Raw genomic sequence first — 17202 nt, forward strand, 5'->3', positions numbered from 1 at the left:
GACACTTAGGTTGATTCCATGTCTTTGTTTTTGTGAATAGTGCTGCGAAAAACATATGAGTACAGGTATCTTTTGATATAATAATTTATTTTCCTTTGGGTAAATACCAAATAGTGGAATTGCTGGGATAGTGGAATTTCCAAATACCAAGTGGAATTTCCTTTGGGAAATATCCAATAGTGGGATTGCTGGATCAAATGGTAGTTCTATTTTTAGTTCTTTCAGAAATCTCCATACCATTTTCCATAGAGGTTGATTTAATTTATGTTTCTACCAACAGTGTATAAGTGTTCCCTTTTCTCCACATTTTTGCCAGCATCTGTTATTTTTTGACTTTTTAATAAAGACATTTTATATAAATGGGTTAGTATTTTAAAAGCAGGGAAGTGGTATTTTTTGGAGACAGAGTCTCGCTGCTCTATCGCCCAGGCTGGAGTGAAGTGGCACAATCTCAGCTCACAACAACCTCTGCCTCCTGGGTTCAAGCAATTCTCCTGCATCACCCTCCCGAGTAGCTGGGATCACAGGCATGTGCCACCATGCCCAGCTAATTTTTGTATTTTTAGTAGAAACGGGATTTCACCATGTTGGCCAGGCTGATCTCAAACTCCTGACCTCAATTGATTCCATCTGCCTCGGTCTCCCAAAGTGCTGGGATTGCAGGCATGACCCACTGTGCCTGGCCTGTATGGCTCATTTCTAATATTGATTCTGCATTCAACTTGGAAAATGGAGGCACAGGGAACAAATGCTACACTGTTACATGCCCAAATTACAAATTATCCATTTTTATTGGTCCAGACATAGAGGCTTTGAATAAATATTCAGATGAGCAACATTTTTCTATTTTCTTTTAAATATGGTCAAACTGTTACTCTTAATAATTATATTTCATTTCTGTGTACTAGAGATAGTTCAAGCACAAGATGAGCAACTGACGTACGAAACACAGTCCCTGAAGGATAATTAGATGGGACTGTTAACATCTCCCTGCATTTATTATGATCCTAATTTTAATGGCAAATATTCTCATAACAGTAGAGAAATAATTGCATGGATGCAGTCACTCTCCCAACAACTTAAATTTAGAATCTTTCTAAGAATATAGTATTTTGTTCATTGAAATATTTCATGTAAAACTGGAAAAGTAGTCGTGTGCTAGCTTGAGCATTGAGCTGGCAACTGAGATTTGAATTCTGATAATAGGGCCAACATTAATTTGCTCTGTGGTAGTAGGTAAGTCTTTATTTTTTTTGAGATGGAGTTTCGCTCTTGCTGCCCAGGCTGGAGTGCAGTGGCGCGATCTTGGCTCAACGCAACCTCTGCCTCCCGGCCTCAGCCTCCCGAGTAGCTGGGATTACAGGCATGCGCCACCACGCCTGGCTAATTTTGTATTTTTAGTAAAGACGAGGTTTCTCCATGTTGGTCAGGCTGGTCTCGAACTCCCGACCTTAGGTGATTCTCCCACCTCGGCCTCCCAAAGTGCTGGGATTACAGGCGTGAGCTGTTGCACCTGGCCAGTAAGTCTTTTTGACCAGTTCACTATGCCTACTAGTGTTTCATTCCCCTCCTTTACCACCATCTCAATTATTTTTGTTTAATATACCTACTGTAGATCCCTAGTTCTACTATTTATCAGTGCAACTGCATTTTGCAACACTTCTCTTGATTCCTGCCGCCTAAACTCTGCCAAACACAGAATATAGTGTTCCAAAGTAGGATCTCCCCCCAAATTTCTGTCTTTTCAAACCCAAACCCATCTTAATAATAATACAGACTTTCTTCCCTTATTTTAGCCTCAGAAAATTCAAAGCTAACCATTCTGTCTTCAGTGGCCTTTCCTCTCTCTCTCTTTCGCAGAATTTCTGATTAATGAATTACTAATTTTCTTTTCCTAGCATTGTATCAACCGAGAGAGACTAAGTTATGATGTGATAGCAAACTACCCCAACATACCATTGGTTGAGAATGATAACATTGCGTTTCTGTTTAGAACCTGTGCCATTTCAGATCAGCAGCCATTACTGCTTAAGTTGCCTGGGCTTTAGGACCCAGAATGACAGGGCAGCCTTCCTCTGAAACATTGCCAGTCATCGTGCTAGAGGGAAACAGAAGCTGGCAAAACCTCGTTAGTTCTTAAAGCTTCAGCCTAGAAGGAGCATACATAAATTCTGCCTACATTTTTTCAAACCCCAAACAAGTCCGATGACCGAAGCCAACTTCCAAGCGCCTGTGTGCCCAGAAGGTAGATAATTAGACTCTCCAGAAACAAGCTCATTACCACAAACGCTTATCTCCTTTTTTTTATACCCGAATATTTTCAACTGTCTTCCACATTGAAACGAGCATACATAAGAACAAATCTTTAATTTTTCTTTTTTGGAATCTCTACTTATGGTTTCCCATACTCTTTCTAATGCTCATTGTACAGCAAATGTGAAGTTCATTACTTTACTTCAAGTGTTTTAATTCCTATATGGGTTTGCTAGGGCTGTCATAACAAAATACCACAGACTGGGTGGCTTAAACAACACAAATGAATTTCCTCAATAGTTCTGGGGTTGAAAGGTTCAAGATAAAGTGTCGGCAGGTTTGGTTTCTGCAGAGGCTCCTCTCCTTGGCTTGCAGATGGCTACCTTCACCCGGTGTTTTCATGTGGCCTTTTCTCTGTGCCTGTGTGTCCCTGGTGTCTCTTCCTCTTCTTATAAGGATACCAATCATATTGGATTAGCATCTACCCATATGAACTCATTTAATTCTAATTTTTTTAATTTTTAAAATTTTATTTTGTGTGTGTGTGTATGTATGTATGTATATATGTATGTATGTATAGACAGGGTCTCACTATGTTGTCCAGGTTGGTCTCCAACTTCGAGGCTGAAGCAATCCTCCTGCCTCAGCCTCTCAAAGTGCTGGGATTATAGGCGTGAGCCACCACGCCTGGCCCCTGATTATTTCTTTAAAGGCCCTGTCTCCAAATACAGTTAGGATTTCAACATAAGAAATTTTTTTGGCGGTGGCAGGAGGTGATACAATTTAGTACATAATAATTATGGTCACCACATATGAAGGACACTTTCAGTATTTTATTTAACCTCTCAGGATGGCATTTTATACTGTGAAGCATCTACCTTCAAATTCACTCATTCTTTAGTTTTCATAGTGCTTTAACTTTGAAGTTTTCTTCCTTTGCTCTCTCCACTTTCAGCTCTTTTTGGCTTTTTATTATGGCATATTATTTTCCTGAAAGATTTTCTCCATGTCCATTATTTTAGTCACTACCCGTATGGGTGGTGGGTCTCACATCACATGTCCAGTCCACTAACTTCCAAGGTCACATCTTTAACAGCAAACTTCCATGATATGCATAGTTCTTGAACCAGTAGCATCAACATCACCTGAGTGCTGCTTTGAAATGTAGAGTCTTGAGCCCTGCCCTGGAACTACTGAATCTGAATCTGCATTTTGGTAAAATCCCCAGATGAGATTTACACCTAGTAAGTTTGAAAGTAGCATTCTGTTTGATTTCTCTATCTAGACATTCCAAAGAAATCTCAAACTGAACATGTTGAGAATGAAAGCATTAATTCCTTAGACTTCATTCATTTATTAATTTGATGACTATTTATTGGGGCTACTGTATGTAACACCACTGCTCTATGATTTATGGCAGTGAACAAAACAAGCAAACAACAAAATTTCTGCCTTCCTGAATATTTTATTCTAGAGCATGGAGACAGTTAAGAAACAATAAGTCCTGATTAATCCGTATATTACGTAAGTGGCTAGAAAGTGATGTGTGCCTTGGAAAGATGAAAATATTGAGCGAGATAACGATGACCATAAATATAGTGTGGGACACTGAGAAGGTGAGATTTCCCTTCCTTTATTTCTTATCTCAGGGAATGACATGACCATCCCCTCACATGAGCAGGGGGAAAACACAATTAGAAATTGTGTGTGTTATCTTAACACTCTTACTTTAACCTGTCAATTCTGGATTCCTAATGTCTTACAAATCTTTCACTTGTTTTTCTGTTCACTGACAGGCTCCTCACATCCTCAGGGTTTCTCCTGCTCAGGTTATAGCCACCTAAGTGACCTCACTGCTTTTCTACTCCCAAGTTGCTGCTATGATGATGATGACACCTGCTTGCTGGAAAACTTAATGGTTCCAACTGCCTTTTCAATAAAACAGAAACGTCTTATGATGAGCAATAAGACTGATGATAAAATGGTTTCTTCTTACCATTTTACCATAATTCATTCCCATAAGCACAGTCCCCACTAATGAAACTGCAAACTATCCATATTTTCTTTCCTCTTACCTTTACTCATCCTGGCTTTTTGTTTGGTTTGCTTGTTTGTTTTGCATGGAACACTGAAATACTGCCTTGTTTTGTAAATATCTTCTGATTCCTCTGTGCACTAAAATTTAGCACTATTAACACTGTATTATCGTTGTAGGTTTTCCCCAAAATGTGTGTTCTTAGAAGGCAGGGGCTCTCTTGCTTACCTGTGAATCCTTAGTACCAATAAAAAACTTAGTACTCAATAGTGTTTATTACTTTTTGACCAATAATTTATAGATGATGGTTCATAGAATGACTGGAAATCTTCTAGGTTACAATCCTTTCAGAATAAATATAGGCAAAGGTATGACTGTGTGTTTGGGAAACACAACCACCCTTTTGTGGGACCCTAAAGTATGGTTTGGGTTGTTGTTCAAATTGAAGTGAGAAGATACCTTGCACATCTTTCCAAGAAACTTGGATAAAATGCTGTAGAGAAGCCTTTGAAGGACTTTAAGTGAGTAACATAATCTCTGGAATATCAAATTTGAATTTTAGAAAGTGACTGTCATTGAGAATGGGAAGAGATTGGAGGGATGTAATCTTAGTGTAGTACGTCCAGAGAAAGATGATAAAGGCTTGGACTAAGGCAATGGCGGTATAGCCGTGGGAAAGAGGACTGGAAAAGAAAGACATAAAGCTTTCTCTATGAGGATCTATTGATTTTGAAGGGAGAAATGAACCTGGTGCTATCCACCAAGACTGAATTAGGGTCCATAAAAATATTTTCAATTTTACATCATCAATTTAAAAGTCTCAACATTCCATCAATTTGGGCCTGGTCTCTTCATTGCTAGAAGACTCTTTGATTCCAAACAAGTGATCATTTATAGTGAATAAAATTTAGGACAGGAGTCACACATCCTGCCATTCATTAAACCCCACCTTTCTAAAAAAGAATTAGTCTGCTTCCTCAATTATGTTTCAGTAGCTGCAACATATAAATTGACGTTTGTTCATGCATTCCAATTAGTAGAGATATAGCCATCTTTGAGGGACTTATTTTCTGGCAAAGGAAACTGACTTAAAGTAGTAAATCTATAATATAATTACTGTGCTATCATGAAAATAAAGCCTTTGTTGTAATCAATCTAAGTTACAGTTAAGTCAGAATCATGCTTCTTGCAACCACTTTATCACTTATCTGGTTCAGCTTTGCTAAAAACTGGTTTAAATACTCACCAAATACTTACACTAAAAACTTCTGATTTTCTCTATGAGTTTTGATGTTACATATTTGAAAGTAATACTTATCTTTTTTACAAATCAACTCCAGCAATATTCACAAATAGTTATTTAAAAACCAATACGTTTGTGTCCGGCCTGGGCAGCATAGCAAGATATCATCTCTAAAACAAACAAACAAAAAATAATAGGAGAGAGAACTAAAAATTAATGAACTTGAGTAACAGAGCTGACAAAATGAGATTTAATTTTTAAAAAATTAGTTACTCCAGGTATAATTTAGAATCACCTGTCTTCTTTGATCTCATTTTTAAACACATTATATTTTTAGTTTTAATGAGGGATGACATTTCATAATTGCTACATTTTAACTGCGTATTCCATGAATTTCTAAAGTTTACTTTCCTTCCAACATTTCCTTCTTCTGCCCCTTCCTTCTGGTCTAGAGAGCATCTCCTATGATCAGCCTAGGGCTTTTCGTTTCTTTTTCCAAAACAATTGCTTACGTCAAAAAAATCATAATGAAGGCCTTTAGGACTTGGCCTTTTGAAATGTTAAAACTCAAGTTCTTGGTCCTCCAAAGCCTTGGTTTTAAAACTGAAAAGTTTTTGCTTTCTAAATTAAAACAAAACAAAAAACCTGCTTGTTGTTGAATTTTTCCTCCCATAATTGATATGGGGAAGGAAAGTAGTGTGGGAGGAAAAAATCTTAGTTAATGTATTAAATATTATTCCTTCCAATAACTTTTATTTTCATGCTTCTGAAATATCTTACGTGTCTGGGTTTTGGGTCATATTTAGTAAAGACATTACTTTCTGTTCTTAGATACCAAGAAGACCCAGATAGGAAAATAACCTACTACACTTTTCATCAGTAAGCAATCACTTGGCATGTTGTAAGTCTCTGACATTTTCCATAGGGAAAAGAAAATTATGAGTACTCTGATGGTGGCTTAGATGATAGCAGGTAGTGAGGACTTTCAGGGAGGCTAAATGAAGTGATGTCTGTCTGTATGCATCAGTATATACTATTCCCAACTTCTTGGATGTGAAGTTATACAAGATTCATACCCAGTGAACCCTTTTATTCCAAGAATAAACTCAAATACTAGCTTTTTTTTGAAAAAAAAGATAACGTATTTTCATCTTGGTGGTTAGAAAAGTATTTAAAATATACGAAAACAAATAGAGAAAATTTAAAAAATTATATTCTAAACATTATGCATAACAATATAAAAATTATATCCTAAACATTATGTATAACAATATATATCATTTTTGATGGCCTTTATTGTGGATGTTTGGTTTTAATTGTTTTCTTTCTTCTTTCGTTTAGAGAATTTATCAACAGCCTTCGACTGTACAGGTCATTCTATGGAGGTCTAGCTGATCAGCTTTGTGCTAATGAATTAGCTGCTGCAGATGGACTTCCCTGCTGGAATGGAGAAGATATAGCAAAAAGGTATTTTATGTGGTCTGTGAAAACCTACTGGTTACATCATCCTTGCTTTCTTTTTCTGAATCTTAAAGGGATTAATTCAGTCTTAACTTTGTCACACAGTTTACAGTCTACATTAAATACTTATCTTTAGTTTGTTAAAAAACAAAGAAAAGAACAACAAAACCTGATCCTTTTAAGTATCTTAAAACTATAACAGCATCCTGTGGTATTTTGAAAGTCTTCTCTTTTACCTATCTATGACTTACCAACAATCCTACTTTTGAATTAAACACCATTTATTTTTTATCCAGTCTGTCTGTTGTTTACCAAATATTGTATTTCTTTTTAGTTTAAATTCATGAGTATTAGAAAGTGAGGAAATTCAGTGAAATGTGAATACCTATTAAAAGATTCATTGGTATATGGGTATGTGTCCTAACAATGTTCATGTGTCCATCCTACAATGGTCTGATAGAAAGACAGCATGCAAGAAAGAGAGAGAGAGAGATTGAGAAAGAGAGAGAGACTATGTAATAGTGGGGGCACTTTTATATATATATCTGTTTGAGGCATTGTTCATTGGTATGTTGTCAATTATTCTCAAACTTAGAAGTGAAATTCCATGTTCACTTTTTTTCCTCCCTATCTAGAATTTCTTTGACAGTTTCTTTTCCTTTATTTCCTATAACTGATTGTACTTTCAAGCAATCTCCTGAGCTTGAGAAAGTCATAAATTCTCCCTCTGTGGGCAATTAAACTGGTTGGGGAAAAGTCTCTAGATTTGCCAATACTAGTGGTTATTACAGAATGTAGGATAATGAGGTTTTGCTTTTAGATCTGAATCTGTTAAACTATAAAATATATATTTTTTATTTATATATTTTACGTTTTGGATTTGAATCCATTAAAAAGTATACTTTGGATTTGAATGTGTTAAAATATATTTTTGAGCGGTCTCCAAAATGAAAGATAGGGTGTTAAGCTTTCTGACAGATATAGTTTGGCTGTGTCCCCACTCAAGTCTCATCTCGAATTGTGGTTCCCATAATCCCCAGGTGACCTGGGAGGGACCTGGTAGGAGATAATTTAATCATAGAGATGGTTTCCCCCATCCTGTACTTGGGATAGTGAGTTAATTCTCCCGAGATCTGATGGTTTTATAAGGGACTTCCCCTTTGCTGTGCACATATACTTCTCTTTGCTGCTGCCATGTGAAGGAGGACGTATTTGCTTCCCCTTATGCCATGATTATAAGTTTCCTGAGGCCTCTCTAGCCATGCTGAACTATGAGTCAATTAAACTTCTTTCCTTTATAAATCACCCAGTCTTGGGTATTTCTTCATAGTACTATGAAAATGGACTAATACAATGACTTACAAATAAACCTACCCTATATGCAGATAGGTGGTTTACTTACCACAAAAGTGATGAGTTCATTTAAAACATTATTTAGCAAATTAACTTTGCTATGATAAACATATAGTATAATCAATTTTAATAGAAATTTATATAACAAAGCCACTTATATATTTCTGGGTGATCATTTTCATTGTAGTTAAAAGCTACATTCCTGAAATATTAAGTGATTATTTTCTTAATATCCTGAATATCTGAATATCTCAGACTTAGACTTCACAGAAAAAAATTGAAGACAAAATCTGTATTTAAATTTAAATAAAATAATTGGCTGATATGACTCGTGCTCTTTTTTCATCATGCACCTTGGATGTTGCAATGTAAGAACTTTGCAAATATTTCTTTATTGCTTTTACTGAGAGAAGTGATAGCATTCTTGTACTTTGAGTTCTTAGTGTATTCATGTCAACATTTCTGCTTCTTAGATCTAGTAATTAAATTCTACTTTGACATAGTATTTTTTCAAACTGTTCAAACTGGAATTGAACTTTTTGTATATTTCTACAAAGACTAATGAGAAACCCAGAGTGATTAATAAAAATTATTATATCATATAAATATATTTAATATACTACATGACATTATGTTGTATTATATTATCTGAATCTACAGCTGCAAGAACCTTAATTTGAATTTATCCCATTCCTCTCTTGACCAGTTGGTCTGGGGTTTGTGTAATGGGAAATACCGTTGGAGAAATCAATGATTTGGGGAAACCTTTTAGAGTGACAGTATTTTCAGCTCAATGAATATATTTTATTCTACATAATATATTTTTAAAGACCTCATTCATGGTTTATGAATTTGAAAAAGCACAGAGTTAGCAAGGACTCTCCATGAAAACCGTCCACATTTCTGATCAGCGAAGTACGTGATTCTTAGTATTCTCATTTGCTTCCAGCTAATGCCTTCCCTTTCCTGTACCACCACAGACTCCTGTCTATTAGCTACTTCCAAGTGCATAGAGACTCCAGTCTTTTGTGAACAAGCTTCGCTGTGTCTTTAACTATCTTCAAATAATTCTTCCAATCTCATCACCTTAATGGACATTTTCCCCTTCTTGAGCACATTTTTCTCTTCCATTTCTGTCTCATGGGTCCCTAACCTATTCCTGTGCCCTTTGGTCCTCAGTGCCAGCAGATGAGCCTCACATACTCCTACCACATCTAAGGCTACTTCCAAAATGAGCATGTTTCAGCCCTGATTATTCTGTTGCCGTGAACTGAGGGTTTCAGAAGCATTATTTAATTCCCCCAATACTTCACTTTTAATGCCCCAAGTAAGTTGATTGGACTCTATCTCTTTTCTATTTGACGATGAGAAAATTCTGTGTCTTTTGACTTAAAAAATTAACTTAAAATTTTAATTTTAGTCATGACTCAGTCAATTATTTTTTTCATTTTTAATTTTTATGTGTACATAGCAGGTGTATATGGGGTACATGTGATATTTTGATACAGGCATGCAATGTGTAATAATCACATCAGGGTAAATGAGGTACCTATCTACTCAAGCACTTATCATTTCTTTATGTTATAAGCATTCCAATTATACTTTTAGTTACTTTAAAATGTACAATAAATTATTGTTGACTGTAGTCATCCTGTTGTGCTATCCAATACCAGATTTTACTCATTCTGTCTAACTGTATTTTTGTACCTATTAATTATCCCCATTACCCTCTTCCCACTACTCTACCCAGCCTCTGGTAACCATCCTTCTACTCTCCATCTCCAAGAATTCAATTGTTTTAATTTTTAACTCCCACAAATGATTGAGAATATGTGAAGTTTATCTTTCTGTGCCTAGCTTATTTCACTCAACATAATGGCCTCCAGTTCCATCCCCTTGATGTAAATTTAGAATGAGATTTTTTTTTTTTTCTCAATGCCAACTCAATGGTAAAATGTAAGTATCCATCAATTCTCGTTGATTGATTATGGTATGAAATGTTACACAGCAGTCAAATTGATACATATTTATATCTGCTACTGTGAAATGATGTCAAATAATTAAACAAAATTAACTAGAAACAGGATAGGACATATTTTACCAGCAGATTTCAAAAAAATAAAATAGATATTAATATTGGTTCTGCATAGAGTATTTCTGGAAAGTTACAAGAAAATTGTTAATGTGCGTAAATTTAGGACAAAGTACTAGGGGGCAGGGAGGTCTTTTATTTTTTAATTTGTATTGTACATATTTATTTTAAATGAAAACAGGTGTTAAAGTGATACAAGAATTATGGGCCATTATTGTTTTTTATGTTTTCAATTCTCAAAAAAAAGTAAAAATTAACGTTGTAAAAAGTGCTATTTATACATTTAATTTCTACTAATTCAGATTTTCCTAGTAATTTTGTGATATAGTTTTGTCAAAGCATTAATACATAGGCTTCAATATTGAACTGCTGAATTTATCTAGGAGAGTTTCTAAATAAAGTCAAGTCCTGATCACTGTTACAATCTGAAATTATTAACCACTTTCTCCTTGAGAAAAAATGAAGTATAGCAGTGATCTGTGGTGAAAAGCTCTAAGCAATCCTCATATGTGAGATTCATTTCAGAGACCTGCAGTTAGTTGAAGTAAGTAATGCCATTCGGTTTTGAGGAAATGGACAACAAGTGAATGTATACTACATTTGGGGACGCTAGAGTGTTTTCCTTTTTTATGGGAGGTTATAATACCCATCAGGTTCATTCTAGAGGAATTAAGCCAAACACATCAATAGGTTAAATTGATGGCCAAGATTAAGTCTATTCTTCATTATAAGAGTGAAGCAATTATTTTGGCAAGATTTCTTCTCCTGCAGGCATTTTTAAAGAGGTGATTGATATGATTATTTATGTGCACAGACATTCTGCTTCAAAGACTAGGAGAGCCATACAGACTATTTTAATATCATGACAGTCCTGTAAAACTGTGTGAAATCACCTATGTGCTGATCAAAAGAGGTGGAATTCCTTTGTGATTGTAGATGAAAATGTCTCAAATATCTGTAGTATAAAAAGAGTTTGATTTTTGAAACAAAATCTATTTAACTCAAATGATTTTGAAGACTGTATTCATATCATATACTCTACTGCAACACTGAGGTCAACAGTTCAAACAATTTCTGATTCAAGAAGAAAATATTATTGAAATCCATGTAGTCTGTATCTCTTATAGTCTCTTTTATCTCCCCTTCCTGTCTCTTCATTACAAAACAACATTGTTCTCTAAAAGGCATGTTAGTCTTTGTTCTCAGTTCTCTGTGATTGCAAATTGATTGTTTGATGATTCATTCTTTTCTTTCTGGGCACTGAAGTTCAGGTGACAGCTCCTTAATTACCAGGACTTCCTTTTCCCTTTTGATTAACAGATAATCCTGTAACTGTCCCTCAGTCTCCAGGAATTGACCTCCACAGTGACTCTTAAACTAGCCAGTATCTGTTAAGTACCTTTTTGAAGAGAACTCTCAAACCATGTTTTTCCTCTGCTTTTATACCACCGCAACAATCATCAACACGGAACTTCTGTGACCAAAAGTGTGGGTTTTTTTTTTTCACCACACACCAAGCATCCAAAACCAGATGAGTGTCCTCCAGTTCAATTCCAACACTATCTACCTGGAGATCCCACAGGCTGGGAGCTCAGTCCCCAAGACTGCCCTGCCTTTCTGAGACCAGTTCCAAGTCCCAGCCTCCAGAACTTCTGAACAACTGGCTTCAAGTTGGGGTTTCTACAACCCCCTCTTTGGGTTCAATGAATCTGATGGAGCAGCTCATGGAATTCAGAGAAACACTTATGTTTACCATTTTTTTAATCAATGATATTACAAAGGATACAGATGAAGAGATGCCTAGGGCAAAGTATGGGACAAGGGGTGAGGAGCTTCCGTGTCCTCTCTGGGCAGCTGCCCTCCAAGAACTTCTTTGTGTTCAGCTATCCAGAAGCTCTTTCAACCTTGTCCTCTTGAATTTTTATGGAGACTTCATTATGGAGACATGATTAATTTTGCAATTGGCCATTGGTGATCAACTTGACCTTCAGCCCCTCTCCCCTCCCTGGAGGTTGGTGGGAGGGCCTGAAAGTCCCAACCCTCTAATCATGCTTCTGTCTTTCTGAAGTGTCAGTCAACTTTAGCATACAAAAAGCACTTTGGAGATTCCAAGCATTTTAGCAAATGCCAAGAAACAGGGAAGAAGACCAAATATATATTTTGCAATATCATAGCACCCTGGTAAAATTAATGTGCCACATTATTTCTACTTCATCTTAAGTTAATGTTCCTGAATGCTTCTTTCATAATCCAGTTTTCTCTTTTCTAGCTCTTATGATAAGCTGACCCTTTTCCTCAACTGGTTGTGCATGAGTTTTTAAAATCAGATAAAATAGAAAACTGTATAAATCTCTGAGAGTTTGTACTCTACCAATTCTCACTTTTCTTTCTACCCAGGCAATGACAGTTTTCCTGACCATAATTTTGTTAACCTCAATTTTTTTTTCTTTTACCCATTATCTAGCTGGAAAGCCACTTCAATTTCAATCTTTCTTTTTTCTTCCTGACCTTACAGCATTCAATTATATTTTTCCTATTTAACATCTGTCCTAGTTTCCAAAAGTTTTGAACTTCATTTTAAAAACAATCAGGTCTTAGGATTGTCTGAATTTCTGAATTTTATTAATGTAACAACTGGCTGCTTTTCCTGTGTTTCTTGTGCAAAGGCAGTATGTTCTTTATGACTTAAACACCAGTTTGTTTTCTATTTCTTTTTTTTTTTTCCTGGCAAATTCTACCTATCCAATCAGTTTCTCATATCCTTTGTCTATACCTTCCTGATAATTATCATTGTCATATCTATAGCCTATCATATTTGGTTCAGAATTGGAGGTTGCTTAAAAAGTGTGATTTGAAGACTTCTTCTTCACTTCAGCAATCTACCATGGAGCTTGAAATGCCCACAATTAACTGAATAATTTTCAATTAAATCATTTTCTCCATGCAACTGTATATGCAGCTTTGCCAAACTCTCACTTTCGTCTTGAATCTTAGGGGTATGAATCCCCTCATTTGTGTTTCATTTTAACCCCTAAATGCACTGTGATACCTATAATACTTTTTTTTTTTGCATTTATATGTCACACATCTTCTTTATTCTTCTCTATTGCAGTTTCTTTTGGAATAGAGCTCCTGTATTATCTAAGAGTCTAAGAATGATTAATATCATTGAACATCAATGAGTAATTCTTTGAAAATAACAAGACTCTGAGGGAATGACATTTTTGTAAGCATTAGTGAGAACTAAGATTTGGGACTTTGTACTTGGTGATAACGCTCTGATGGGTAATATGTGAGTCCAAAGTGAAGTTGACGCCTGAAAGGAAGATTAGATGAAGGGAGATGAGTCATACAAGTTACAATCTATGCTGACTCCAGATGCTGATTTTTTTTTTTTTTCCGGACAACTTTAAGACCATGTACATCTCATGGTATGCACTTTCATGGACATTTTTGTGAAATGGGAATCTAAAGAACTCCATGAATCTGAAATGTTTTGGGTTAGAGACGTGTTGGGTGAGATTGTTCCTATCAAAAAGATGAGGCACTGGGATGAGGGGTAGATCCACGTGCAAAGACCCGCCCAAGGTCAAAAGTCTGAGTTTGCAATCTTCATTAAGGGAAGAACTGAAACATTTCTGCTCATTTGTGACAAAAATAAAAAGTGCAGTTTCAGATATAAGGGACTACAGAATTCATCACATTGCATATTACACATTCTAGGTTCAATTAGACAAATACAATGGTTTGAAATCAACAGAAAATAAATTTGCAGGATTCTTGGCTGTGTAATATCCCTATGCCACAGTCTGACTCTCCCTGCCTTCCTCTATTACGCTTTCTTGTTAGGTAATTTTTATTTCAGTGATAGTCCCTAAGTAGTTGTCTCATGGTTTGGGTCTATAACAAATATAGTCGCCCCTTGGTATCCATGGGGAATTGTGTCCAGGACCTCTCTCAGGACCAGAACTCAAGGATGCTCAAGTCCCAGCTATAAAATGGGGTAGTATTTGCATATAACCTATGCACATCCTCCTGTTTACTTTAAATCATCTCTAGACTAAATATAGTACCTAATACACTGTAACTGCTGTGTAAATAGTTGTTATACTGTTTTTTAAAACTTGGTATTGTTTTTTATTTTTATATATTTTTTTCTTTAAATATTTTTGATTCGCAGTTGGTTGAATCCTTGAACACAGTTGAGTCCTTGATCTGGAACTGGTGGATCCAGAGGGCCAACTGTAATACAGGAGATGTTTGCAAGGACATTCACATTTTATCAACTTGGCTCCAAGTCCTGACATTCCTAACTACTGTTAAAGCCTAGGAAAATATTCATCATTCTCAGGTCAATATACACATTTTGGTCTTTTCTAAAAATGCTCTATGAATGCGGCAATAATTGCGTGGTATCTCATCTTCTGAGCTGAGACAGGTCTTCCGTATCTCTCTTTAATGACGTATTGGCTTGATAATCAGTTTTCTCTTGTTAAGCGTGTGTAATCATTACATTCAGAAAGCCAGACTCAGAAAGGTCTGAGTAGAAACATTAAATCCTCTAGGAATGCTATTTTTACTTTGTCACCAGAATAAAATCATGGCCAGCTGTCAGAACTTTTTTGCTCACTATTAGTGCCTGAAGGCTCTTTCATTATGGGTTAGTTCCATAAACAGTGTAAATTCAGTAATGAAAATGTCCAGTCCAACCTAGTAATCAAACGTGTGAAATTCTCTTACTCTTCGTTTTTCCCCTCCTCCAGTTAGGTTCTGCTTCAGTCTAAGAGTCCCTAGTGGGGTGTGTATGTGAACCGTTTCAGGTTCGTGTGCCAACCTTGCACTCTCCTCGTCCTTCAAACAATGTTTCTAACTCCCCTGTGCTTGTAGTTGGGAGGTTTGGAGCTGGGGAGATGACGGATCAAAAGTGAGAAAGAAGGGGTGAGAGAAGAAAACATTCTTTGTGACTGGTAATTCTATGATATCTCATTGATGCTTTCTAGCCTGGCAGGTATTAACAGCTGATGCCCTAGGGCTTTTGTGTCTTAAGACAATGTCTCCCCCCTCTATTTTTCCATGTGATGGTAATGTTTTGGCCTCTTTCTGCTGAGATCTTTTGGTGGGTTCGTTTTCTCCCACATCATCTATTCTAACCCATAGAAACCTTCCCTCTCTTTTCTACTTTCGGTGGAAGTACAGCCTACACCTAATGCAGCTGCCTCTCTTTACTCTGCCACTAGACAGCCAACTTCTGCTACAAGAATGGGCTGCCTTCCATTTGCTTAGGCGTAGGCCAACTACCAGCCCTTTTAGTCCTTTCAGCTCCAAGGATCCTTCAACACTTCTCTCACCTAGGACCAATGAATGAGGGAATGCTATAGCAGTTCAATCAGCTTTCTTCAAACAAGTTCTCTGCTTTGGTCCCTTCAACTTCAATCCTTTTATTCAATTAAGGTGGATGTCAAACTGTGGGACTGAAAACAAGGTTTCAGTCATCTGCTTTTCATGTCTAGCACCTCACTGAAAGTGAGGGGTATATGCCATCTATTGTCCCTTGTTCTCAGCTGAAATGGAAACAGAAAGAGTACTATTTTAGCATCCTTTTCCATGTACCTGGAAGTGGTGCAGAGAAGACAGAAAACTAGTTTCCAAATTCAAGATACTGCAATAGACCTTGAATGGAATGCAAAGGTATATGAGATATTTTCCGAATCTTTAAGGGACTTGGAATCTAAAACTGGTAGAAAACATATTCACAAAACACGTTCACAGCAAAACAGATTTTGAAATAAAAGAAGTGTACAATCCCACAGACTTTCAAATAGGGGAAAATTCTGTTTTGGTGAGAGGATTCAACAGTATTTAACGAAAGAGGTAATATGTGATATGGGTTTTCATTCAATTAAAATAAATTCTTTAAAATATGGATGAGATGAGATAATGACTGAGAATACTTTAAAATAATTCAGTGAGTGGGAGAAAGAAGGTCATATTATATTTGAAGTGAAGTTTTCTGAGTGAGTAATCATTGAAGCTGTTTGATGGGAATGGAGTGTTATACTCTATTTTCTGTATATTTGTATTCACTTAAAATCCTATAATACATAAATACAAAAATATAGTAACAATAAAAATAACTTTGTCACTGTCTACTCTTTCACAAACACTGTTCTAGATGCTAGGGACACAGTGATGGACAAAATAGACATAAGTCCATCTCTCATGTAGATTAGGATATAGAAGAGAAGAACACAGAACAAATATTTACAAGTGGGAATAGTTTACAAAATCTTTCAAGTTGGATGGAATTTTAATCAGCAGACTTGGAAGCAAGAAAGCGAGTGGGAGCAAATGCATTCCTTTGTGAAATGCTCTGAGTTGAGTGGCCTCTACACTGCATTACTTTCATTTGTGTACAAACTTTCAGATTATGTTTTCTCCTTCTCACTATTCTCTTTCATTTCAGCTTCATGGGCATGTCGTGACTATTTAGTATTAGAAGCCTTCTCTCATTCATTATAATGCAACCATTCATTCATAAAGCCAATAAGGCTCAGTGGTTAGGAACAGGTTCAGGAGCCATGCTACTAAGGTTGTCAATAAAGCTTAACCACTTACCAGTGATGTGAATTAAGACATATTCATTAGTCTCTAAGTGCATCACTTTTCTTATCTTTAAAATGTGGATAAGGCCGGGCGCAGTGGCTCATGCCTGTAATCCCAGCACTTTGGGAGGCCGAGGTGGGCAGAACATGAGGTCAGGAGTTC

The 17202-nt window shown here is 36.3% G+C and overlaps 1 protein-coding gene across 4 annotated transcripts in view; it reads left to right on the top strand.

Moving 5' to 3' along the window:
• GPC5 (glypican 5) overlaps nt 1-17202 on the top strand; it is a 1461148-nt gene that overhangs the window by 357522 nt on the left and 1086424 nt on the right. For all 4 annotated transcript variants that reach the window (XM_063651046.1, XM_054446639.2, XM_063651047.1 and 1 more), the window contains exon 5: nt 6873-6998. In XM_063651046.1, coding sequence (XP_063507116.1) covers nt 6873-6998 — 126 coding nt within the window. The remainder of the gene's footprint in view (nt 1-6872; nt 6999-17202) is intronic.

This window comes from Pongo pygmaeus, chromosome 14 (genome assembly GCF_028885625.2).
Source record: "Pongo pygmaeus isolate AG05252 chromosome 14, NHGRI_mPonPyg2-v2.0_pri, whole genome shotgun sequence".
Lineage (NCBI taxonomy): Eukaryota > Metazoa > Chordata > Mammalia > Primates > Hominidae > Pongo > Pongo pygmaeus.